Source organism: Artemia franciscana, chromosome 9, assembly GCF_032884065.1.
Source record: "Artemia franciscana chromosome 9, ASM3288406v1, whole genome shotgun sequence".
Classification (NCBI taxonomy): domain Eukaryota; kingdom Metazoa; phylum Arthropoda; class Branchiopoda; order Anostraca; family Artemiidae; genus Artemia; species Artemia franciscana.
In genome coordinates, this window is record NC_088871.1 from 50,702,511 (window position 1) to 50,729,969 (window position 27,459).

Below are 27,459 nucleotides of genomic sequence, written 5' to 3' on the forward strand. Positions count from 1 at the left end.
AACGTTCTAGTTCTACTTGTTATTTAATATGTCCGGTCTTAGTTGATAATTTTTTCGCTGTAATTTTTTTTTTAAATCTTTGAATCTCTTTTATATAATAAATTCTTCTTAGTTTCCGATTCGCTAAGGTGTGCGAAAGTTGATGGCTAGAGCAAGCAAAGGTGAATGATAAGGACTGGAAAATGGTTCTTTTTCTAGTATATGCATATGTATTGCTAGTAAAACGTATGAACTTGATAACGGTAGTTTCAAGACTTTTTATCTGTTTCCTTTGTCATTTCATATTTTTTTTTTGAATTATGAAGACTTACTTGTTTGGTTAATATAATAACCTGATGGGTTTTTTTTAGGTTTATTGCTTTCCAAATGAAGCGTGGGACGCTGAGCAAAGACTCAAGTTCCACCTACAGAGGGAGAGGACGTGGTATGCGGTCTGCCAGAAACCATTATCAAGGCAGAAGATTTGAACTCGAAGGTTTAAAGACATTGAAAGATGAAGACCCATCGATAATCTTGCAGTCTTTAACAAGCAAAATGATAAATTTGGAGAAAATCCTGCAAGAAGGGGCAGATATAGATTGTTTCGGCCTAATCTTAAAAATGTTTGTAAGGATATCAGAGTCCAAAGCACCAGATTTACTTCCAAATTTATTCTTTCATCTCCTAATGATTGTAAAGCGTTCCAGCATTTTCAAATCATTCACAGGCACTTTAACACAGGCTGCTGTTGCAAAAAAACTGGAAAATGCTAGTCTTCTTGAACTTCATCAAGATCTTGTAAATTTTTCTAATTTTTTCTTAAATAAAGCCCCTAGTTCAGCGTGCGAGTCAATCCCTGAGTGTTTTTTTGAAACAGTCATTCAGTTAAAAATGATTTTGCAGATTAATGGTTACAACATTCCAAGTACCATTTACGATGACATACGACAATTGAATGTGCGATTTAAAGATGCAAGAATCCGTCTTATTGGTTTGAATGAGGTGGAAGGTAAAAACAAACTCCGCAGGCTCGCAAAGATTGGAGAATTATCGTCTATGCAGCCACCTGATGACTTCAGGGAATATAGTGTAATCCCCACAACGGAAGATCTTATGGCGACAGATTTACAGTTCATCCGACCAGCAATTGTCGACGCACCATATAAGAGTGTGGACGATTATCTTGATATTCAGTTTAGATTGCTCAGAGAAGATTTTATTTTTCCACTGAGAGCAGGTATACAAAAGTACATAGACCTCAAAAGTCAAAAAAAAGTTCTTCGAAGCAAAATTGATGATATGCGGTTGTATTTTGGTGTGAAGTTCATTGATTATAATGTGTTGCAAGGCACACATACTATTTGTATTGCAAATGATCGGCTCAAAAAAATTGCCTGGGAAAATTCTAAAAGACTCTTGCCTGGGTCTTTACTTTGTCTGAGTAAAGATGATTTTAAAACTTTTCTTTTAGCCACTGTAGCAAAACGTGATCCTGAGCTCTTAACTAAAGAAGGAGCTATTGATATTAGACTAGAAAATGTGACAAATTTTAAGAGTCACATGACAGGCTCCTTTATATTGGCCGAGTCTTCCGTGTATTTTGAAGTATATCGTAATGTCCTTCGAGTATTGCAGCAGATCAGAGACGATAACTTACCAATGAAGGAGCTGGTACTGGGAAAAGAAGTTGAAGAAGAACTCCCTCTGTATCTGCATTCTTTGAAAGAAATGTCTTATACTTATTATGACTTAAGCATGTTTTCAACTCGAGATAGCATGTCAGCAGAATTATTAAAAGATGTTGACATTTTGAAGTTAGATCAAGTATTGATTCCAGAAAATTTGGGTTTGGATCTAAGCCAGTTTCAAGCATTGAAAGCAGCATTGACCCAAAAACTTGCGATTATTCACGGGCCTCCCGGCACTGGAAAAACCTTTATTGGGCTTAAAGCTTTAGAAGTTCTGCTAGTAAATAAAGAAGTATGGGAAAGCAAAAATATTTTTGTAAATACCACAGGTCCAATATTGATTGTGTGCTATACAAACCATGCCTTAGATCAGTTTGTCGAGGGTGCCTTAAAATTCACGGGACGGATAGTTCGTATTGGAGGAAGATCAAAGTCTGAAGTAGTCAACCGATGCTCTCTTTTTGAATTGCGTAAGAAACACCGAGGAGATGTATTTCGTAGTAATAACCATTCTGCTAAACGATATGAACTCAGGGATATTACTCGTCGACTCATCGAAAAAGACGCTGTCATTCACTTGATTCAGCGAAAGGTTGTAATTCATGAACAATTTTTGTGGCGGAATGAATTCTTGGCCAATGACAATAGCAGTTTGGATGAAGACTTTCTTCAGAATCTCCTATCGAGGTCTAAGGTAAAATACTTGTTTCCTTTTTCAAACTAATTTATTTGCACATATAAACCTGTTTCTCATAATTTTTGAAAGGCTACTTTTGTTCTGCTAAACCTGATACTCCCATAATTTTGATTGTTCAATCAAAGTTGTTTTTTTACTGGATAATTTTTTTTCCAGTGGATCTATTGCATCGTCCAGTTACTATTAGCATGAGTCAGTCTTCCAGTTTGTTACCACGATCTGTTTTTATCAAATTCCGTTACTTTTTTTCTCGAGAATCAAAAACAAATATATATTTTTTCGAGGATCATGGATACGTGTTTATTTTTCATCATGTCAAACAGTTCGCGGTAACAAACTGCAAGTAAGGAGGGGCTCGGCTAAAAAATTATGTCGTTAGAAATGTTGTTGATAAATATCGGTTGGTTTTTTAAGTTTTTATATTGCTCTTTGCTTTCCTTTGATGGTCTGGATTCAAAATTATATATAAATTAATTTAATTTTCGCCCTTCAAAAATATCTGACAGTTTGTTCTTTAGAAGTTCGTCCAGTCTTAAAATGTAAACAAGAGCTAAGAGCTCATATGGCACTTGTGACTAAGCTGGAAGAGCCAAGAGCTCATATGGTATGAGCTCTAGCAAAATTCTTAGAATCAATGGATTGCTTTAAAAGGAAAATCAGAGGCTTAATCCCGGTGGGGATTTAAAATAAGACCTCTGAGTCACGATGTCCTTCTAAATCTCAAAATTCGTTATGATCCGATCACCCATTCGTAAGGTATAAATATTTCATTGTTTCTAATTTTTCCTCTCCCTTTAACCCCCCAGATGGTCAAATCGGAGAAAACGACTTTATCAAGTCAATTTGCGCAGCTCCCTGACACGCCTACCAATTTTCACCGTCCTAGCACGTCCAGAAGCACCAAACTCGCCAAAGCACTGAACCCCAGCCCCTATCTCCCCTAAAGAGAGCGAATCCAGTACGGTTGCGTCAATCACGTATCTACGACATTTGCTTATTCTACCCACCAAGCTTCATCCCGATTCCTCCACTCTAAGTGTTTTCCAAGATTCCCGATTTACTCCCTCCAATATCAACAGATCTGGTCGGGATTTGAAATAATAACTCTGAGACATAAGTTCCTTCTAAATATCAATTTTCATTAAGATCCGATCACCCATTCTCAAGTTAAAAATACCTTAGATTTTCTAATTTTTCCAAACTAATACCCCCCAGCTCCTCCAAAGAGAACGGATCCGTTCCAGTTATGTCAATCACGTATCTAGAACTTGTGCTTATTCTTCCCATCATGTTTCATCCCGATCTCTCCACTCTAAGCGTTTTCCAAGATTTCTGTTTCCCCCCTCTAACCCCCTATGCCCCTGGATCCAATTCGAGTCAAAAATGGAGCATCTGAGACATAAGATTCTTCTATATGTCAAGTTTCATTAAGATCCGATCACCTATTCGTAAGATAAAGGTACCCCAATTTTCACGTTTTCCAAGAACTCCGGTTTCCCCCTTCAACTCCCCCAATGTCACAGAATCTGGTCGAAATTTAAGATAAGAGCTCTAAAGCACAAGACCTTTCAAAATATCAAATTTCATTCAGATCTGATCACTCTTTCGTAAGTTACAAATACCTCATTCTTTCTAATTTTTCCTAATTATCCCCCCCCCACCTCCACCAAAGAGAGTGGATCCGGCCAGGTTGTGTCAGTCACGTATCTTGGACTTGTTTTTATTCTTCCCACCCAGTTCCATCCTGATCTTTCCGCTTTAAGTATTTTCCAAGATTTCCATTTCCTCTCAACTCTCCCCCCAATGACGCTGGACCCGGTAGGGAAATAAAATAAGAGATCTGAGTAACGAGCTTCTTCTAAGTATGAAGTTTCATTAAGATCCGATCACTCCTTTGTAAGTTAAAAATACGTCATTTTTTCTAATTTTTCAGAATTAACCCTCCCCCCAACTAAAGTGGATTCGTTCCGATTATGTCAATCCCATATCTAGGACTGCTTCTTATTTTCCACCAAGTTTCATCCCGATCCCTCCACTCTAAGCGTTTTCCAAGATTTTAGGTCCCCCCCCAAACTCCCCCCAATGTCACCGGATCTGGTCGGGACTTAAAATAAGAGCTCGGGAACACGACATGCTTCTAAATATCCAATCTCATTCAGATCCGTTCACCCGTTCGTAAGTTAAAAATACCTCATTTTTTCTGAGAATGAGGGTTAATTCAGAATTTACCCTCCCCCCCAACTACCCCAAAGAGAGTGGATCCATTCTGGTTATGTCAATCACGTATCTAGGACTTGCGCTTATTTTTCCCGCCAAGTTTCATCTGATCCCTCCACTCTAAGCGTTTTCTAAGATTTTAGGTCCCCCCTCAACTCCCCCAATGTCACCAGATCCGGTCGGGATTTAAAATAAGAGCTCTGAGACACGATATCCTTCTAAAAATCAAATTTCATTAAGATCTGATCACTCGTTCGTAAGTTACAAATACCTCATTTTTCTAACTTTTCCTAATTATCCCCCCCCCCTAACTCCACCAAAGAGAGCGGATCCGGCCAGGTTGTGTCAGTCACGTATCTTGGACTTGTTTTTTATTCTTCCCACCCAGTTTCATCCTGATCTTTCCGCTTTAAGTATTTTCCAAGATTTCCATTTCCTCTCAACTCCCCCCCCCCCAATGACGCTGGATCCGGTAGGGATTTAAAATAAGAGATCTGGGTTACGAGCTTCTTCTAAATATGAAGTTTCATTAAAATCCGATCACTCCTTTGTAAGTTAAAAATACATCATTTTTTCTAATTTTTCAGAATTAACCCTCCCCCCAACTAAAGTGGATCCGTTCCGATTATGTCAATCACGTATCTAGGACTTCTGCTTATTTTCTCACCAAGTTTCATCCCGATCCCTCCACTCTAAGCGTTTTCCAAGATTTTAGGCCCCCCAAACTCCCCCCAATGTCACCGGATCTGGTCGGGACTTAAAATAAGAGCTCGGAAACACGATATCATTCTAATTATCCAATTTCATTGAGATCCGTTCACCGGTTCGTAAGCTAAAAATACCTCATTCTTTCTGAGAATGAGGGTTAATTCAGAATTTACCCTTCCCCTCCCCAACTACCCAAAGAGAGTGGATCCATTCTGGTTATGTCAATCACGTATCTAGGACTTGCGCTTATTTTTCCCGCCAAGTTTCATCCGGATCCCTCCACTCTAAGCGTTTTCAAGATTTTAGGTCCCCTCCAACTCCCTCAATGTCACCAGATCCGGTCGGGATTTAGAATAAGAGCTGTGAGACACGATATCCTTCTAAAAATCAAATTTCATTAAAGATCTGATCACCCGTTCGTAAGTTAAAAATACCTCATTTTTTCTAATTTTTCTGATTTAACCGTCTCCCCACTCCCCGCCCCCCGAGATTGTCGAATCTGGGAAACAACAATTCCAATTTAATCTGGTCTGGTTCCGGATACGTGTGCAAAATTTCATCGTCCTAGCTTACTTGAAAGTGCCTAAAGTAGCAAAACCGGGACAGACAGACCGACAGAATTTGCGATCGCTATATGTCGCTTGGTAGATACCAAGTGCCATAAAAACGGAATGCGGGGATTCCCTTCTTTGATATATTTGAAAATAGTAATGACAATGGCCTTCAGAGGGTAACTCAATGTCGTTCATTCAGGTAAGCTAATAACATTTGAAGAGTTCATACCCCATTAAAGGTATATGGGTTTTTCTACGGTGACATCCATGGGAAGGACCTACCATTCTGGCTATGGCATTTACTACGGGCATGTTGCACCTTGTTTAAGCAGTCTCGTGCAAGGATCCTTATTCTAAATGACGGAGGTACAATGTAGGGCCATGGACACTCCAACTATCGACCTTCCTTTGCCTGCCAGTTTTGTAGAGTGGTTAGTCTGGTGTCGTTCTATTGAAGGAGAATAACGAACAGATTTTGACCTATAGTTTTGGAAGTACGAAGTCAGCCAATGACCCATTGAAAATCCTCCTGTCCCTCCTAACGCCAAATTCTTCTAGAAGTATCGGCACGTTGCACCTTTGAACTAGAATAAAATAAGGATTTTCAATAGGATTTAAGAACTAAATTGTGCCAAATACGTTTTCAAGTGGGCCTGTGACCCCTCCAATGCTCCCACCTCTTATGAAAGAGGGCCCGTGGCCTCTCCAATGATCTAACCACTTCCAGCTCCAAATTTTTAGCAGAAATATGATTATTTTACATCTTGTCTAAATCTAAAACGTGCAGTAATTTTCACAGTGTATATTTTGAGGTGCGAAGTTAGCCCATAGCCACTCCAATATCAGACAAAGATACAAACAGGGCTCTTAACTCTTAGATTCCCCTTGGAATGCCACAGTTTCAGGAGAATAGTAGACATATTGCTGTTCCTTTTCCTTTTGAAAAGCAGCTTCCCCTTAAACAGCTTCCATAGCCCCTTGCCCCCTATTTCCTAATATAAATTGGAAAGGTAGTGGCAGAGCTACTGGTCTGAATTGAAGACGCGTGATGTATTTCAATCTGTATGATTTTTAGGCACAAATTTGGCCCAAAACCTCCCCCTCTCACTGAAAAATTATCCATTATTATTATAGGCAAAATTTGGGCCTTTGTTCCTGCCAAGGCCAACGCCTGTCGCCTATTTTTAAGCACTAAGGTAGACTTTTATTGGTAGACAGGCATTTATTTTCACTGATTAGTTCCCCATTCATAGATCCCCTGGCATCCCCTGGCCCAATGAAACTCGAGAAGGATGATTTTCGTTCGTTTGATTCCCTTCTCCTATCTCTAGCCTGTTTCAAACTTTCACTATTGCTACTGCCGACAACTCACTGCAGCTCCAAGTCGTCTGAGGCCAACACAGTTTCGCGCACTCTTCCTCCATCTCAATCTTTTCAGAGCCTCCTTCTTTACACCCTCTTAAGAAGTTCCCATTTTTCTTATATCTTTTCTTACGACATGCTCCCACCCCATTCAGAGACAACCTGCTTATTGTTTGGCCCTTAACGGTTGGCCGACAAGGACGGTCTTTGTTAAACTATTATCCTTCATCCGCATCCTATGCATATCAACCTCTCTCTCACTAATGCCCTAGAAACTGTGATTGAATCATAGTTTTCGTACATCCTACTGCTTGAGATACGGTCAGTCAGTCTGGTACCAAAAACCCTCCATAGGCAATTTCCCTGAAAAACATCTAGCAAATCCTCCCCCGTTTATCGGAGTGCCCTCGCTTGAGAACCATGCTTCACCACTGTCATTACTGTAGCTTCCAATTTTCTAATCTCGACTTGTAGACTTATCTTCCAATCCTTCCAAAGTCTTTTAAACTGTGAAAAAAAAAACACCTCGGGTCTTTGGCTACTCTATTTTTAAGATCGCTACTGCACCCACCATCTTTTCTAACAATACTACCTAGATAGGTAAAGCTTGTAGATTGATTGATCTGCTCATTACCCTAAATCACCTTTTCACCTTCACTTATTCCCAGTCTTAGTGATTTAGTCTTATTATCAAACCTTTTTCAAACTTTTTTTGCTCCTTGAATTCGCTAAACTTCAAAATTATTTTGCTACCATTCTCGTCTAGTCATCAGCTTAAACCATCAGCATAATATAAGCCCGGGAGGATTATACTTCTCCATTTGATGCCAAAGTCCATCAAAATGATCCATACAAATGAGGACTAAAGACAACCCGGCCTAACTCCTGATTTAATGCAGAACCTCATCTAACCTCATCTCATGTCATAACCTCTACTCAAGTTATTCTAGTAAATAGCACTAATCACTTTAATTTATTTATCTGGTATACCATACATGGATAAGACCTTTACTAAAGCTCTTCTATCTGCTTAATCAAAGGCTTGTTCATAATCTGTGAAAATGTGGACCAAAAGTGTTTGATGACTCATGCACTTCGTATTTATTAATCCAAGAATGAAAATTTTGTCAAAGGATCCTCTACCCCTCTTAAAACTGCAATGTTCTTCTCTTAAAGCTTTATTGACAACATCTCTAAGTCTAAAAGGTATCATCATACTAAGTAATTTGTTTCCTACAGAAACCATACCCTTAGCTCATGGATGTTTCGAGCCTAAGTAATAAAGCGACATCTTTTATAAATATGAAATTTTAAAACTAAAGCTATTGACTGGGTGTCAGGAAACAGACAAAAACTTTGTTTTGAGGATAGAGTATGGTTTCAGACAGTCTTAAAGGAGAATGTCCTTTTTTTCTTCTTTTTTAATTAATTTTTCTTATTAAAGGAAATATTAGTCTAAAGACACCATTTCCAAGGTTCTGAGGATTTACAGCCAAGTCATTCAATCTTTGGCGAAGAAAGAAAATCAAAATGTTGCTCCTCTGACATTGTTTTTTTGGCGAGGTCGGTCAAAGGTTGCCACAACACCTCATGTTGCCTTAGTAACTTAAATCTAGTGCTTTTTTAAACTGGTCTTCTTTTCGGAGACATTAAAAAACAGAGCTTGAACTGCACCTTCTAATGTCATACTACCTCCTAAGACAATTCTTCTGCCCCCTCCCTCAGGATGGATTTTGTGCAAAAAATGGCCAAGAGCCTAGTCAAGTCCTGAAACTAAATATTTATATACCTTCCCCCCCATAAAAATGCAACTAAAAACTCTTTAGTTACATTATCACTAGTAAATAGTTTTAATATTCAGAGTCTCTTCGAAATTTGGGCTTATTTTTTGGCTCTCAAACCATCTTGTGTTTTACTCCCTTTTTTTCTAGGGAAGCGGAATAATCTCTTCATGGTTGGGGCTGCATAGCTTTAACTTACTATTTTCGGTTTTGAATGCCATTGCTACAAAACCAGTCTTTTTGCCTGCTTCTGATTTTAAACCTTCCAAATTAAAATTGTCGCAGCGCGATGAAGAAGAAGAAGAGTATGACAAGGAGGAAGTTGGTAAGTTGTTAAAATTATTGATTTGTCAAATTTTTGTAGTTTGTTTGCTTATATTATATCATTTCTGCTTCTCACATAAAAACTATTAGTTATCCTTTGGAGTAGCTCCGTAAAACCAAACAGGGAAGAAAAATAAGAAATGAAAGTAATTTAGAGTTCTGTCTTCGCTTTTTTCATTCATTTTCTAATATCCAGAATTCATTTACCTTTTTGGGATACTAAATTTGTTTTTGAGAATTGTTCTCTGAAGCCAGGTCAATCTAGTATTTTAAATAAAAAAACAAGTTTTTTTAAATGAAAGTAAGGAGCAACATTAAAACTTAAAACGAACACAAATTACTCCGTATATGAAAGGGGCTTTTCCTCCTCAACGCCCCGCTCTTTACACTAAAGTTTGACTCTTTCTATTAACTCTATTTTTTTTTAAAGTAAGAAACTTTAGCGTAAAGAGCCTGGCGTTGAGGAAGAAAAGCCTCTTTCATATACAGAGTAATTTCTATTCGTTTTAATTTTTAATGTTGCTCCTTACTTTCATTTAAAAAAACTTGTTTTTTTATTTAATTTCTGGACGTTTTTGAATTAATGCATGTTTTGATCTTACCTCTCCTCACATAAATAATTAAAACAAAATTTGCATATTAATTAATTGCAATTAATCGGAAGATTTTGAGAAAAAAGGAGCGAGGGAGGAGGCCTAGTTGCCCTCCAAGTTTTGGTTACTTAAAAAACCAACTAGAACTTTTAATTTTTTACAAACGTTTTCATTGGTAAAAAATATACGAAACTTACGAATTAACTTACGTAACAAACTTCTATATTCGTATGTTTTATTGCGTATATGAGGGGGTTCAACCCTCGTCGATACCTCGCTCTTTACACTAAGCTTAGATTTTGTCCCAATTCCTTAAGAATGACCTCTGAATCACAAAGGCCGTAGAATAAATAGTTGAAATTACTAAAAATACTCTAGCGTAAAGAGTGAGGTATAACAAGGAGGTAAACTCCTCATATGCTTAATAATTTTTGCTCGTTTTAAGTTTTAATGCTGCTCCTTACTTTCAGTAGAAAAAACTTTTCATATTTATTTTTTCATTGTTTTTTCAAATAATGCTAGAAAATCCTGTGCCCCCTTCATTGAAATTGTCTTCCCCCATGAGAATTTTCTCCTTGAAAATGTCTTCCCACGTAACCCCCCAACTCTCCCCCTAAACCAACCCCCCCTATAAACGTCTGTACACTTCCTAGTAACCATTACTATATGTAAAGACAGGTCAAAGTTTGTAACTTGCAGCCCCTCCCATGGGGACTGCGGGGGAGTAAGTCGTCCCTAAGGACATAGTTATTAGGTTTTTCGACTATGAGGAATAAAATGGCTATCTCAGAATTTCGATCCTCTGAATTTTGGGAAAAATGAGCGTGGGAGGGGGCCTAGGTGCCCAAAAACAAACAAACTAGGTGTTCTGGCAAAATATGCTAAATTCCGTTTTTGTAGATAGGAGCTTGAAACTTCTACAGTAGGATTCTCTGATCCGTTGAATCTGATGGTGTGATTTTCGTTAAGATTGTATGACTTTTAGGGGGTGTTTCCCCATATTTTCTAAAATAAGGCAAATTTTCTCAGGCTCGTAACTTTTGATGGGTATGACTGATCTTGATGAAACTTGTATATTTAAAATAAGCATTAAAATGCGATTCTTTTGATGTAACTATTGGTATCAAAATTTTTTTGAGTTTCGGTTACTATTGAGCCGGGTCGCTCCTTACTACAGTTCGTTACCACGAACTGTTTGATAACAAAAAGCGCAAAAAAATGGAGCTAGATAACCAAGTGTTCATTATTTACGTGAAGTTATACTACCTTTGTTTTTATGCATACTGCTAGAAATTAATCTGAGGATGAGGGGCTAAGAACTAAGATATATGATTGAAGGGGGGGGGGAGAGCCAGAAAACATTCACAAAAACAACATTTTTGAAAGTAGTAATTAGTATTTTTTTTATACGATCAGACTACTGCAATCAGAATAATCCGAAGTTTTCAGTGGAATAGTAAGAATAATTCTGGGTAACCCTAATCCTGGGAGAGCGAAGCTTCATGCCTCTAATCGTTCACGTTGTGGTCTCAAAATCGTAGTGTTGTCTGTCTCAAAATCTTTATCTGATGCATTTGGGGGAAAGGGCAGGGGGAGTAGCTGCCCTCCGATCACTTATGACTCGTAAAAATTTAACTAGAGCTTGCAATTTCCAGTCAAATCAGCCCTCTCTGAATTTTATCCGAGCCTCCCTTCCTTAAAAACCTTTTATGACCCCAGGGCATAACTTACAAAGCCTGCCCCTGGGCCCTGGGGGATTTTGCCGACACAGGAGATTTTATTATCTGACCTTTGAACTATTTTTAACAAAAGGGTTTTCAATTTTATCAATTGGGGGAACTGATGGATATTTCAACATTTATTATCATTATATATCAAATATTCAGTTTGATTCTGTTTATACTTTCCAATACTGTTCAAGACACATATAGTTTTCAGTAAAGCGCCAATGACGCAGTAGGTTCTAGACTTTTACAATGAGAGAAGGAGGCGAAACCCAAAATCTTGTTTGTAGTGATTTTGTCCGTTTCAAGCTTGATTTGCATATTCAGTTTAAGTTTCACTCGTTTTAAGATTTATTTGTTCATTTATACTATCTATTGTATGTTTGTTTGCATTGAGTGTTTATTTAATTTCTGTTCGTTTTGGGTTTCATTTATACTTCAATAGGATTTTTTTTCTTTTCAGCTTTATTTGCATATTCAATTTAAGCGTTACTCGCTTATTTATTCATTTATATTATTACTTTTTGTATATTTTTTGCTATGATGGTTTATTTCAATTTTGGGTTTCATTTATTCTTTAATAAGAATTTCTGGTCGTTTTGAGTTTGAATTTTAACAGGCATTTATATCTGCTGATCTTATGTTTAAATGGCCTTTATTTTGTAGGAAAAACTTTTTTTTCAGAAAGTTTTTTTTTTAATTATATAACCTGAAACGAAGCTTTTACACTGTGAAATTTTGTTCTAGACAAGTTTTGTTGATCATAAAGTTTATTTCTATTATCTCAGCTAAAACAGAGGATCAACAGCAACATTTACTATAGTTGCAGGAAGACGCCTACAAAAATAATTTTATCTACATGTGACCGTCGTGGAATACATCGATCAATAAAACGGCAAAGCCGCTATGTTAAATAGGGGTATTGAACAAACATAGGCTAGCAGGAATGTGTAAGAATTAACTAATAAAAGTGATATCATTAAGATCAAAAGAAAGTAAGGATTTTATTCATATGGTAGAAGTCAATTAAAGGGATAAATTTAGAATAGGATAGTCCAATTTGTCTTTCTTAGCAGATGCTTAGATAAGTCTTTTAAATAATATTTCAAATTCTGTAATTTTGAATAATTTCAGTAATATCCTTTTTAATGAATGTATAAGATTTATTAGCATACGCTCCTAGAAATCCAATCATTATGGGAAGAATCACATAGTGTCTTGGGAAGGGAAGTGGTTCGAAACCAAGGTAAAGAGTGTTTTTGGGCAGCAATTTTCATTTCTTCTAAGGAGGTTCCTTTGGGCCATTTAAAGGAAAGGGAGCTATTCCATCTAAGCGTAGTTGTTTGTGGGTGAGGTCGGATTGTACCTCCGGTCTCAGCTCAGCCAAAATTTAGCATAACTTAATGTTTTGCAGAGGAACTGGAGCGGTCAAGAGTATTTGAAGATGGGAAGCAGGCGGATTTAAATCACTCTGTGGATCCTCAATATTTAAAAATTGACAATATGGAAGAATTTTCTTACTCCGATGTCGTTTGGTCGCAGGAAAGAAACCGAATGGATATAGAATACTGGAAAGACTATGGCAATCAAAATGAAATTTCAATTTGGCAAAAGGAATCTTTGACTAGAAATATCCAAAGGTAAACAAGTACTTTTAATCCCAATTCTTGCTGACGATTATTTTACAGTTGCTTGTCTCAGTTGTCAATTTGGTAATCTGTAAAAGAGAGTATACTTGACAGGGGAAAAGTGGCTGATAATGCTATCAATATTCTATTGGGAAAGTGTTGATATTTGTATATTTGTGGTCATGTATTTTAGGAAAAAAAAAGTATAAAAAGTATAAAAAATGTGATAAGAAGGATAAAAATGTCTATTTTAGGATATCGTTGATCTAGTTGCATAATACAAAATTTCCAACACCTAAAAATTTCTCTCTTATGGAGAGGGGGGACATTTATGCCGTTTTCATGCCACAATAAACAAAATCAGTGAAACTAGTTTTCCTAACTGAATTTACGAGCGAAATCCGGTCTTACAGTACCTCAAAAGTCTAAAAAAGGGCCTCTGTATAAGAATTTGTGGGTTAACGTGGGGTTTAGGGAGGGAAGGGGATTTCCTGGCATGATTTGAAAAACGGTCAGAGCTTAGGAATGGGTAGTCCTCCTCCTGTATAGAATAGTTTCTGTTTGTTTTAGGTTTTATTGTTGCTCCATGCTGTCAGATGAGACAAAAACTTGTTTGTTTCTCTTTTTTTATTAGTAACAAAGGGATTGTGCCATGAATAAGTGGTTATTTAAGCCATCTTGTCTTGCAAGGGCTAAAATAATTGTCCATGTAATGCCCAATATCTATAAAGTGAAAATTAGGAAACGAAACGAAATTTTTGCCACGAAACGAAAATATTGAAAATTTCACAGAGATTTTCGGGAGGATCAATCACGTTTTAAACAGGCGGCTCGATTGTCAGCGAAATCAAAGAGTTTAAGGATTTTGGTTTTGTCGTGTGAACATGTAATTCATGCTCAGTTTTATATACAAGTGCTATATTAAGGTATATCAATGGTGTACTAAGGTGTATCTGTGACTGAGGTGTAACAGAATATTGAGAAGATTAGGGCTTCAGATTTTTGACTAGGGCTTTAGGTGCTTCAGATTTTAGACTAGGGCTTTAAATGAAATGGAAGGCTAATAGACTTAGAACTGTCGAAGACTTAGAACTGTCGAAAGCTGTACAGAAAGAATTTTATCTTCAAAGACTATTTTACCGCATTATGCCATATTGACTCCTAAATATAAATACAGTCATAAATATAAATATAGTCTTAAAATATGATTGACTATGCGTTATGAATGTGTGATATCACTATCAAATGTATAGTTTTATATAGTCAAATTTTGATAGTCGGGGGCGGGGATCAGTGTATTGTTCAAGGACACTGAAGTGCAGAAAGTCTCAGAAAGCACAACATTAAGGACAAATTTCCTGACTTTTCATAAGAGGTCCTTTAGATCAATATTGGGGGGGGGGGTGTTTAAAACCCAACAAAACCTTATTGAGATTGTATAGTCAATATACAATAGTTGATGTTGATGAATAGTTGCATTGTGCAATGTTGATGCACAAAGAAGGTGATATCTCCCTTATTTTTCTGAAATACGTTTATGTGAAATAAACAGTCACATTTTTGTCCGCATACACAAACTTGGAAGGAATGGAGCCCCATCCTCCAAGAGAAGTATTTGTAAATTCCTCTGCAACGAATTGCTTTTCATTTTCTTTCTAAATTTTTAGCTGTAAAACCATTGTTGGTCGCAAGAAAATATTCAGTTATCAGAAGGATCTCACGCAACGAATTGTTGATCAGTAATACAGTAAAATTTAATCAGGAATAATGATGAGTGACCTGTTAAAAATTGTGTATCAGGCTTTTTTACTTGAGGCTAATTCATTGACCGAGTTTTCTCCTTTACTATTTTTTTTTTTTTTTTTTTTTTAGTGCTGAAAAGACTGAAGAACTTATTTTAAAGCTGTTGGCATTACTGCCGTCATTACAAAAGGAAAATACTGAACTACTTATGAACTTCAAAAATCCCTGGTCACTTAATATGTATCAAAGATGGTTAGTTTACGCTAGATGGCAGCAAAAGGTGGTCAGACGTCTGGCAGATGAAAGAGAAGCTTTGGAGGAAGAATATAGGACATTAAAAGACGAAGTTGATGATTTCGCAACCGAGGAAGATGCTTCTTATTGCAAAATGATGGATATTGTAGCAGCAACAACATCTGGCTGTGCAAAATATGACAAACTAATAAGACACTTATCTCCAAAAATAGGCAAGTAATTATATAGTTTCTTATATTCGTCATTATCATCGTCATCATCATTTGTTTGTGCTAAATATAGAATATCAGAGAAGGGATCAATTAAAAATTTATAAAACTAAAAACTGCCAACACACACAAAAATTACTCATTAAAATAAAATAACCTATTAAATATCAACTGGAAAATGGCAAAAATCGTATCAAATAAGTAAAAAAACAAAAAACAAAACAAAGAAGAACAAAAGCAAAAGGTGAAACAAAAGGAAAAGAAAAAAAGGAATAGTAAGCTAAGGAGGGAGAAAAAATAACTGGACAAAAACTACGAAAAGAGCCGCCGAGAAACTGCCTTCGTTAGATTGAGGGACATTAGAAGGGATGGAGTTCCATAGCTCAATTTATATTTTTCTCCATTGCTATCATAGACCAGAGATACTTTTACAACAAAGATTCAAAATTTCTATATATACCCTGCTTCTATGTATGTAAATTTGAAGCCAGGCTTTTAGGCTTCACAGTGCAATTTTTGTAGTTTTTATGGCACTTGGTATTAACCAAGTGACATATAGCAATCGCAAATTCTGTCGGTCTGTCGGTCCCGGTTTTGCTACTTTAGGCTCTTCTGAGTAAGCTAGGACGATGAAATTTGGCAGGCGTATCAGGGACCGGACCATATTAATTTTCAATTTGACCATCTGGGGGGAGGGGGGAGTGGGGGGCCCGTTAATTCGGAAAAGATAGAAAAATTGAAGTATTTTTAACTTACGAACTGTTGATCAGAACTCAATGAAATTTGATGTTTGGAAGGATATCGTGTCTCAGAGCTGTTATTTTAAATCCTGACTGGATCTGGTGATATTGGGGGGATATGGGAATGGGAAACCTAAAATTTTGGAAAACACTTAGAGTGGAGGGATCGGGATGAAACTCGGTGGGAAAAATAAGCACAAGTCCTAGATACATGATTGATATAACCGGAACGGATTCGGTCTCTTTGGGGTATTTGGGGGGGGGGGGGTAATTCTGAAAAACTAGAAAAAATGAGGTATTTTTAACTTACGAACGGGTGATTGGATCTCAATGAAATTTAATATTAGAAGGATATTGTGTCTCAAAGCTCTTATTTTGTACTCGACCGGATCTGGTGACTCTGGGGGGGGGGGGAATTGGGAGGGGAAACCTAAAACTTGGAAAACACTTAGAGTGGAGGGATCGAGATGAAACTTGGTGGGAAAAATAAGCACAAGTCCTAGATACATGATTGTCGTAAGCGGAACGGATCCGCTCTCTTTGGGGTAGTTGGGGGGGGGGGTTAATTCTGAAAAATTAGAAAAAAATGAGGTATTTTTAACTTACGAACGGGTGATTGGATCTCAATGAAATTTGATATTAGAAGGATATCGTGTCTCAAAGCTCTTATTTTAAATCCCGGCCGGATCTGGTGACATTGGGGGGAGTTTGGGGTGGGAACCTAAAATCATGGAAAACGCTTAGATTGGAGGGATCGGGATGAAACTTGGTAGAACAAATAAGCAAAAGTCTTAGATACGTGATTTACATAATAGGAAATGATCTGCTCTATTGGGGGGGGGGGTTAATTCTGAAAAATTTGAAAAAATGACGAAATTTTAACTTACGAAGGAGTGATCGGATTTTCATGACACTTCATATTTGGAAGTACCTGGTAACTCAGCTCTCTTATTTTAAATGTCAACCGGATCCAGCGTAATTGGGGGGGGGCAGTTGGGGGGACCGGACATCTTAGAAAATACTTAAAGCGTTGAGATCAGGATGAAACTGGATGGGAAAAATAAAAACCTGTCTAAGATACGTGACTGACATAACCAGACCGGATCTTCTCTCTTTGGTGGAGTTGGGGGGGGGGGAAGGATTTTGAAAATTGAGGTGTTTGTAACTTACGAAAGGGTTAATAGAGCTTAATGAAACTTGATATTTAGAAGGATCTTATGCTTTAAAGCTCTAATTTTAAATTCCGACCAGAATCTGTGACATTGGGGGGAGTTGAAGGGGGAAACCGGAATTCTTGGAAAACGTGAAAATTGGGGTATTTTTTATCTTACGAATAGGTGATCGGATCTTAATGAAATTTGATATTTAGAAGGAATTCATGTCTCAGAGCTCTTATTTCAAATCCTGACCAGATCTTTTGACATTGGGGGGAGTTGGAGGGGGAAACCTTGGAAAACACTTGGAGTCGAGGAATCGGGATGAAGCTTGGTGGATAGAATAAGCAAATGTCCTTGATACGTGATTGACGGAACCGTACTGGATTCGATCTCTTTGGGGGAGTTGGGGGAGAGGTTCAGTGATTTGGCGAGTTTGGTGCTTCTGGACGTGCTAGGACGATGAAATTTGATAGGCGTGTCAGGGAGCTGCACAAATTGACTTGAAAAAGTCGTTTTCCCAGATGTGACCATCTGGGGGGCTAAAAGGAGAGGAAAAATTAGAAAAAATTAGGTATTGATAACTTACGAGTGGGTGATCGGATCTTAATGATTTTTGATATTTAGAAGGACATCGTGACTCAGAGCTTTTATTCTAAATCCTGACTGGCATTAAGCCTCTTATTTTCCTTTTAAATCAATCTATTGATTCATAGAATTTTGTTAGAGGTCATACCATATGATCTCTTGGCTCTTAGCTCTTCTTGCCTCGTCACAAGTGCCATATGAGCTCTTAGCTCTTGTTTTGATTTTTTTTTTAATAAAACGCTGGTTTTTCATTTGTTTGTCTTCGGTTGTTTGTGCTTAACGCTATTCAACTTTTATTTTCTTCTACTTTAAAATTGCATTGATGTCTCTTTTATTCTGTTCCGTTTCGTTCTAGTTTTCTAACTTTGTTGGCTTGCTGTATTATGCGCTCTTCCTCAAATTCTATTGTTTCGCAAGTTCTCCCTTTAATCAGATCGTTTCAAAAGAATGCAATTATCTTACGCTTAAAATTTGAAATTTCAATACGTTTCAGTAATTTATAATGTGTTTCTTTTTGTATATAACAAATTACTCTTTTAGTAATCTTCTTATTACTGTTATTAGTAATCTTTGCTATTTGCACCAGTTATTGATTTTTATTACCCATATGAATTTTTACATTATCTAGTTGTTTTTTTTTTAATTTCAACACATATCTGTTAAATGGTTATTGATGTTTCGCAAAATCAATTGCCAGAATTATTGCTTACTTTATGTTTCCTTACTTTGCAGATGTTTTTTCAACTTAAGTCCTTGATCAAAGTTTTGAGATCAGTTTTGAAAAGAATTTTCTGACTATTTCAAGACGTTCAATGATCTCCCTGCAATAGGAATTACTTTCCCTTAAAAGATGCCTATTAACGGAATATAGTAAAAATGTGTTAAATGTTATAATGAGCAAGGCGAATTAACAAGACTTAATATTGTTAGTTATTTTGATTTTACTGCATCCCTGTTGAAAGATATCTCTTCTATAAGCTTGTCACACTCCAGTTCTCTACTTCGCAATCCTTCAGAAGATCGCAATCCGCTCAGTGCAATACACGACATGGTTACTGCAGTTTTACAGAATAAATTGGTAGAGATACCAAAAGGTGTCTCTACTAAAAGGTATCGTTCACCAAAAGGTGAACGCTTTTACAAGCGTTGACCTGGTAAAAGCGTAAGTTCTACTATTCAATTAATGACTCCATAGGTCAAATGTCAAAGATTATTCTATGCAATTGACTTCTATAAAAGCTAGTATAACATCTATATAAGCTATACAAGTCTATATAAGTTATAACTTCTATATAACTTCTATATATAACTTGCTACTTTAACTTGTATATAAATTATAAGTTGATGCTATAAGTTAAAATGTAATGTCGCTGTTGTAAATCTAGGCTAGAGAAACATGACTAAACTAAAGCACCCTCTGTTTCTCATTGAGCACTGAAATGTCAAAGAGCAAAGGTCAAATGTCAGGTCTTGCTTAGTTTTGGTAAGACTACTTGACAAAATTTCTACTGGTCGAAGTTCGATGATGCCAGCAGAACTGCGGAACTTGCCAATAGTTTAAAGCATAACCGTGTCACAAAATCTATTTAATGTTTTAAAAGAATCGTGCTTTCTAAGATTTGTCTCATTAATGATGTAAGTGATCTCCCATTCAAACTGGGAAGGGCATAGAGCTTCGCTGTCCTTTGTCAAAACCAAGTATGTATTCAACAGTTTGATTTTAAGTTACATACCCCCCCCCCTCTAATTTCGACACGGTAGCTGAGGTTTTTCTTATCCAACTTCGTAACCAGATTGTTTTGTATCTGCTATGCTTTTTATAAACAGGATCAAAATTAAATATATGTATACGGGGTTGAGGATTTTTTTCGTTTCCACAGCAGAAACCTAGATCAAAGGTCATTGTCAGGTCAGATCCTTGCGTCTGCCCGGCAGCATGCTCTTACACCTAAGTTTGAACTCTCACACCGTATTACCAAGCTTTGGTCAGCGCCACTGCGTTACTCGAGGACAAATAAAACAAAGCTTGCCTTTCACCGATCTGTTTATTTCTTTCTTATTTTGCTCCTGTAATATTCAGAAGTCTTTTTTTTTTTTTTTTTTTTTTTTACCTCAAATAGGTTCTATCCTCTTTTCTTGCTTAGCCAAATAGATAAAAATTGAGAAATTGAAGCTTGTGGTAGCTGAATTGTATTTGCCGTATCTTGAGAAACTCTATGAATTTTTAAAAAAATTCTTATAGTTAATCTTAAAAAAATCTTAAGTATTAAAAAAAATCTTAAGTATTTCTTAAGAAATTTTAGATCTACCAGTAGCTGTACCACCTTTTTTATTTTACAAAACCAGGTTTTGGGTAATCAATCTGGTATGTTAAGTCAATAAATTTTTATGCGAATTCTAGAACTGTTGAACAAAATTTGCAAAAATCTAGAATGAAAATTACTGGACTATTACGTATTACAGGTTATATGGGGCCCTATAATCTAGGATAAATGATTGTGCTACGGTAGAATGTAACAGGTTTAAAACTTAAATACGAATATGAATTTGTGGTATGTAGATATGTGACAATTTATAAGGTGTAACTACAACTCAGTTTTTTTTTTTTTTTTTTTTTTTTTTTTTTTTTTTTTTTTTTACAGTTGTTTTTACAGCTTTATTTGGATTGGAGTGGACCCAAATGAGTTGTCGGGTAAAATTTAATAGGCTTTATTTTATGTCAAGTTATATGGGAAACTATTATGTAGTTGTTATTTTACACACATCTTTAACCGAGTGGATGACATACTGCACTTTCAAGTCCTCAAGTCCTGGTAGTGCTAAGGCATTTTTAAGTCCTGGATTGGGGTGGGGGTTAGAGGCGTGATTCTGGGTCTTTGAGGCCTGAGCGTTGATCCAGCTGGGTTTGCCACATCACAAACTTGAAAAAAATTAATTAAAGTTTAAAAATTTTTAAATTAAAAATTAATTCAATATATTTTACAGATTATTCAATTTTTACTTGTCTTTTCCAGTGATGATGGAAGAAGCAGCAGAGATCCTCGAAGCACATACGCTTGTCTCAATGACCTCCGCTTGCGAGCAGTTAATACTTATTGGTAAGTTGCTGTTCTAGCTACGATTATTTGCCAGCTGTTAATCACAGCTAAAACAACAGAAGAAGACTAATAAAAGTAAAATCAATATAATGCCAGAAAAGAACAACGCACGTATATGGCTGCTTTTCCCAATTAAATATATTTTAAAAAATGAGGGACACATAGAAATTTTTTGTTGAATGGAACCCAAAACACAAGAATAGTTGGACATTTACGCTAGCAATCCAGTGTCCTTTTCTAGGCAAGAGAGAAAAAGAATGCAAATTTTTTAAAGACAGGGTGGAAAAAATCTTCACTGGGTTTGCAATTTACTGGTCTCGAAATTTAATAAGGTTTACGTTTTGGCGTTATTTTTTGCTTAGGTTCAAGAAACATTGATGAGCTGTCTGTTCAGGAGCCACATATACGACGCCACAGGTCATCTATGAATTTTGTAATGAATAGAAATGTATGGAGAAAATGGCAGCAAAAGGTGGTCAGACGTCTGGCAGATGAAAGAGAAGCTATGGAGGAAGAATGTAGGACATTAAAAGACGAAGCTGGATGATTTCGCAACCGATTTACTAAGGTTTACGTTTTGGCGTTGTTTTTTGCTTAGGTTCAAGAACGACTGATGAGCTGTCTGTTCAGGAGCCACATACATGACGCCACAGGTCATCTATGAATTTTGTAATGAATAGAAATATATGGAGAAAATGGCAGCAAAAGGTGGTCAGACGTCTGGCAGATGAAAGAGAAGCTATGGAGGAAGAATGTAGGACATTAAAAGACGAAGTTGATGATTTCGCAACCGATTTAATAATGTTTACGTTTTGGCGTTATTTTGTGCTTAGGTTCAAGAAACATTGAGGAGCTTTCTGTTCAGGACCCACGTATGTAATGCCACACGTAATCTGTCAATTTTATAACAAACTGAAATATATGGAGAAAATGTAAATACATGTGTCAAAATAAATATCAGCGGAATATGTCACAAAAATTTCAAAGAAAGAAATTTCTGCACTGAATAAAATATACTACATTTATTTCCCCCCCCCCAGCGTATATTTGATACCTCCATGGATATAGCCTATTTCCAGAGAAAAACATAAAAGTAGTCGAATAAATTGTTGGCTGGCTGTTGAATCGTTCTATATTAGTCATCTAAATAAAATAAAATTTAAAAAAGTGAATTTTAATTGAAATGAAAAAAAAAACTAATCAAATCTAAAGAAAAAAACTGCATGAAATTATAAAAAGGCATTTGCCTCATGCAGGGCATATGACTGTTATTTTGCTCTCAGGTATAATGGTTCAGTAGTAATTGAGATTCACATTGTGTAACGGAGGGTGAGAGATCAAGCTATTCTACATTGACAATCTCTCCGCGTCACTTTAGGTTTTCGGTTACTTTTTCAGAAAGTCTTGGAACAGTAAGTGCTCCTGATATTCTTAGTAACTAAACTTATTATCACAAAAAATAAATGCGTAATTGAAATAAACATACTGCTCATAGTTTCTCGGAATTAAATTCACATCGTTTTTCTTCTTTTCTTTTCTAAGCTAGTGTTAGCTTCCTCTTTCATTCAAATCCCCGCTTCTTGTTTCAGGTGATCATCAACAGCTGCGACCCACTACAGCTGTATATCATCTAGCCAAAGACTACAATTTAGATGTTTCTTTTTTTGAACGCATGATAAGACTTGGTGCCCCAAAATCTTCCCTTACGGTACAACACCGGATGAGACCTGACATCGCTCGTTTAATCGTGCCATCTATTTATCCCAGCCTAGAAAATCACCCATCGGTGTTAGACTACCCTAATATTAAAGGAATGAAACATAATGTCTTCTTTTTAACTCATTCTGTCCCAGAAACAGAGGTTTGTACAGGCCTATTATAAACATTTTTGACCTACTTTGTTCTTATATATGTACAAAGTTCTGGATGGGAGCCCCTTTCCCTTAAAAGAAGTTCGGAGGACAACAGCGAAGCTGAAAAATTGCAGCTAAAAGCACATTTTTGTGTTTTTGATTTCCACCTTACCATGAAAAATCCAAAAAATAAATATAGGAAAACGGGTATAATATTTCAAATAAAACAGTGGAGAAAATACAGTTATTATATATTTTTGTGGAGATCAAATAGTATTCTATGGTACGGAAGATCATACAAATGTTTTGCGACTGGTGACCCAAAACTCAGTTTTTTCACTAGGAGACTCAAGACTTTTCATTGGAAGACTCAAGACGGTTTTAAAGAAGACTCCATTGCCTGTTGTTGTTTATTTTCTAAATTTGTATGCGCTCTACCCACAAAAAAGTTTTCCATAAGAACAAGGTATTCTATATACTCCGCACTGTATTTTTTTTTTTTGGTTTTGCATCTTTTCCACTATTCAGAAATTTTTTTTTCTGAATAAAAAATTCTTTTTTATTTCTTCCACTATTCTTTTTGGTTTTGTTCCACTATTTCTTCCACTATTCTTTTTGGTTTTGCATCTTTTCCACTATTCAGAAAAGGTCCTTTTGGTGGTTTGGATTTCAAAACAGTTTTTATATCATGTTTTATTTATTTATTTTCTTAATTTTTTAGATAAAATAGGAACTAATGGTAAATCGTGTTTTTTTTTTCAAATTCTTAATTATTTGATCCTTTAGCCTATATTCTTGGGTGACTAAAATGAATTTAGGGCAGGAAGACATTGCCTCGGATACTTAGCTCCCTTCAAATTATCGACCCCTGCCTGTCCAAGGACCGAGTTTTCAACAACAACTAAACCTAATTGACTAAGGTGGCATTCAAATTGCCACCTGTAATGTGTTGACGCTAAACTTGCCTGGGTCAAAACTCATGCTCGCTTGGAAGTTGAAAATCAATAGAATGTCAATAGCTGGCACCACAGAGACATCTTCTTGACAACAACTCTGAGTCCATCGGGGGTGGATATTACTTGCTTTGGTCTGGAAACAAGTCAGTGTGCTGGAATGGCATGGGCCTTGTCATGACTGCGAACGTAAAGAAGTGCCTTCTATTATCTCAGCAAAAATCCGACAGAATAATGATGCCACGACTTCAGCACAAGCATGGGAAGTGGAGTATTATAGTATGTTACGCCCCAACTAAGTCCATGATAATGCCGATTTTTTTTGTCAAATCCTCGCCCTGTTTTCTTAATCATGTCCCTCCTGAAAATTCTGTGTCCTCATTTAGACTACTTGGTGTCGCAATTTCTTCAAATTTAAAGTGGGATATCCATGTTATATTAATCATCTATAGAGCTAATTTGTTTACTGTCCTCCTTAAGCTCCTAAATAAATTTAGAGTCCTCCTTCCCATTTTTTAAGTATTTACGCGTCTTTTGTCCACCCGCATACAGAATATGCTTGTCCAGTTCGGCACTCTGGTTTCTCTCGCAAAGAATCGGAAAACTTGAATCAATTGAAAACAGAGACTTGCGAGTAATTTTCAGAGAAGACAAGGTGCCATACTCTGTGCTCCTAAAAAAGCGAGTTTGGACACCCTTGGCCGAAGGAGGGTTTCGTTTTGCCTCCGTTTTGCAAAAAAAGAAATGCAATAACAAACCCTTGGACAGTAGATTCTTTTCCCAAACGTCACTCTCCATCCAGATTACGGTGGCCTCGAGCTGTTTCTAAGCTCATCTCTATATTGTCTCCCATTCACTGCGTTACTTCCAGATATGTAAAAATTTTGTCCCCTTTGTCACAGAAAAATGAATAAAATATCCAACTTGTTTCTACCTTTTTTTTCTCTCCCCCACGATGAAAACAGAAAAGATCTAGGAGCCAATACTCTAACTACAGAAGCACAACGTTGCTCTCCGTTCCTGCTAAATTGTTTGCAATGACAATCCGTGACTGGTGCTTTTGTATACTTCGAAGAAACCGAACAATCGCACAAGCAGGTTTTGTGCCCGGTTGTTCCACTAGTGAATAGATATTCACTTTACGGCAAGGGATAGAAAAGACATGATAATTTCATAAGAAGGCGTACATAGGCTTCGTCGACTTTAATGCCGCTTCTGATTCTGTAAACAACTTCGAAGAGCTTCAAGCAGCGCTGATAGTTATGAGAGAAGAAACTAGCAAGGTTGGGCTCAATGTTAGCTGGAGCAAAACAATAATTATGTTCATCGATCTGCAGCTGCCTTAACAACCCCCTCTTGTAATCGAAGTATGCCAAAATCAAGCAGCAGTCATGAAGGATTTCTCGTACCTTGGCTCCATTCTGTCAAGTGATGGATCAGTCAAGAGCGACGTCAACGCAAGAATTGTTAAGGCAACTTTCGTCCTAGGGATACTTAATAACATTTAGCGCAACCGTCTTGTAAGCTTCCCTACAAAGATTCGGATATTTAACGTATCTGTCTGCTCACTCCTACTCTAGGGCACAGAAACTTGGCCGGCAACCACCAAGACTTTGAGGATGTTGGATATAATTCAGAGCAAAGGACTCCAGAAGATAGAGGAACTTGATTGGTATGACTTTTTCAGTAACACCAACCTCCTGTCCCGTACAATGCAGGTTCCGTATTCAATGCAAGATTTGCAACGTACACTAAGATGATGCAGCCACCTTCTCTGATTGTCACTAGAAACCTCGCGTCGCATTGTATATGACTTATTGTATATATCTATTGTATATATCATTTTATATGTCAACATTTGTTTCTAAGTCAGGCAAGCATAATACCTGAAGAAGCACCCGAGGCAGCTCAAAACCGGGTTCACTTTAGAAGGATAATGTCTGCTCTCTTGACGTTGGCACCAAGTCAGCAGTAAAATAAAGTCAAGTAAGCCAAATCCCCTCTAAAAAACAAAAGAAAACTTCTTTCAAATCAAAGCCTTTATTTTTAACTATTGCATATTAAATTATGCATACATGCTATCATTTTCAAACTTACTTGACTCTCCCCATGCTGACTCTTTGATATCATAATAAGGATAAGACATTTTTGTCCAGCCTCTGAAGGTTAAAAACATAAAAAATACACTTCAGGCTACACAGTCGTAGTATTTTCTTTAAGTGTATTAAGACTGTTCGTTTGCAATTCATATGTTGCACTTTTCTGAGAAAAGTTAGCACTTTTTGACATTTTTATGGCACTTGGTATCTACCAAGTGACATATAGCGATCGCAAATTCTGTCGGTCGGTCTGATGGTCTGTCTGTCCTGGTTTTGCTAGTTTAGGCACTTCCAGGTAAGCTAGGACGATGAAATTTGGCAGGCGTATCAGGACCCAGACCAGATTAAATTATAAATTGTCATTTCCCCGATTCGACAATCTGGAGGGAGTAGGGGGGCGGTTAAATCGGGAAAATTAGAAAAAATGAGATATTTTTAACTTACGAACGGGGGATCGAATCTTAATGAAATTTGGTGTTTGGAAAGATATCGTGTCTCAGAGCTCATATTTTAAATCCTGATCGGATCTGGTGACATTGGATGGAGTTGGAGGGGGGGGGCTAATATGTTGGAAAACGCTTAGAGTGGAGGGATCGGGATGAAATCTGGTGGGGAATATAAGCAGAATTCTCAGATACATGATTGACTGGAACGGATCCGCTCTATTTGGGGTAGTTGTGGGGAGGGGGTAATTCTGAAAAATTAGAAGAAATGAGGTATTTTTAACTTACGAAGGAGTGATCGGATCTTATTGAAATTTCATATTTAGAAGGACCTTGTGACTCAGATCTCTTATTTTAAATCCCGACCGGATCCAGCGTCATTGGGGGGGGGCGGAAATCTTCGAAAATACTTAAAGCGGAGAGTTCAAGATGAAACTTGGTGGGAAGAATAAAAACAAGTCCAAGATACGTGACTGATATAACAGGACCGGATCCGCTCTCTTTGGTAGAGTTGGTGGGGGGGGGGGGTAATTCGGAAAAAATAGGAAAAAATGAGGTATTTGTAACTTACGAACGAATGATCAGATCTTAACGAAATTTAATATTTAGAAGGATCTTGCACTTTAAAGCTCTCATTTTAAATCCCGACCAGATCTGGTGACATTGTGGGGAGTTGGAGGGGAGCTGGAATTCTTAGAAAACGTAAAAATTGAAGTATCTTTATCTTACGAATGGGTGATCGGACCTTAATGAAACTTGATATATAAAATGATCTTATGTCTCAGATGCTCCATTTTCAATTCGAATCGGATCTGAGGATATAGTGGGTTGGAGGGCTGAAAAAGAAATCTTGTAAACCGGAAATCTTGGAAAACGCTTAGAGTGGAGAGATCGGGATGAAACTTGATGGGAAGAGTAAGCACAAGTTATAGATACGTGATTGAAATAATTGGAAGGCATCCGTTCTCTTTGGGGGAGCTGGGAGCTGTTAATTTGGAAAAATTGGAAAAAATTAGGTATTTTTAACTTAAGAACCAGGTGATCGGAACTTAATTAAATTTTTATATTT

At 36.9% G+C, this 27,459-nt stretch overlaps 1 protein-coding gene across 1 annotated transcript in view; it reads left to right on the forward strand.

The window, feature by feature from the left end:
• The first annotated feature begins 201 nt into the window (after positions 1–201).
• Positions 202–27,459, forward strand: part of LOC136031523 (NFX1-type zinc finger-containing protein 1-like) — a 66,212-nt gene continuing 38,954 nt past the window's right edge. Inside the window, exons 1-6 of the mRNA XM_065711194.1 lie at positions 202–2,361; positions 9,137–9,311; positions 13,042–13,267; positions 15,128–15,465; positions 20,959–21,042; positions 22,632–22,903. Of these exons, the coding sequence (XP_065567266.1) occupies positions 367–2,361; positions 9,137–9,311; positions 13,042–13,267; positions 15,128–15,465; positions 20,959–21,042; positions 22,632–22,903 (3,090 nt within the window). The 5' untranslated portion in view covers positions 202–366. The remainder of the gene's footprint in view (positions 2,362–9,136; positions 9,312–13,041; positions 13,268–15,127; positions 15,466–20,958; positions 21,043–22,631; positions 22,904–27,459) is intronic.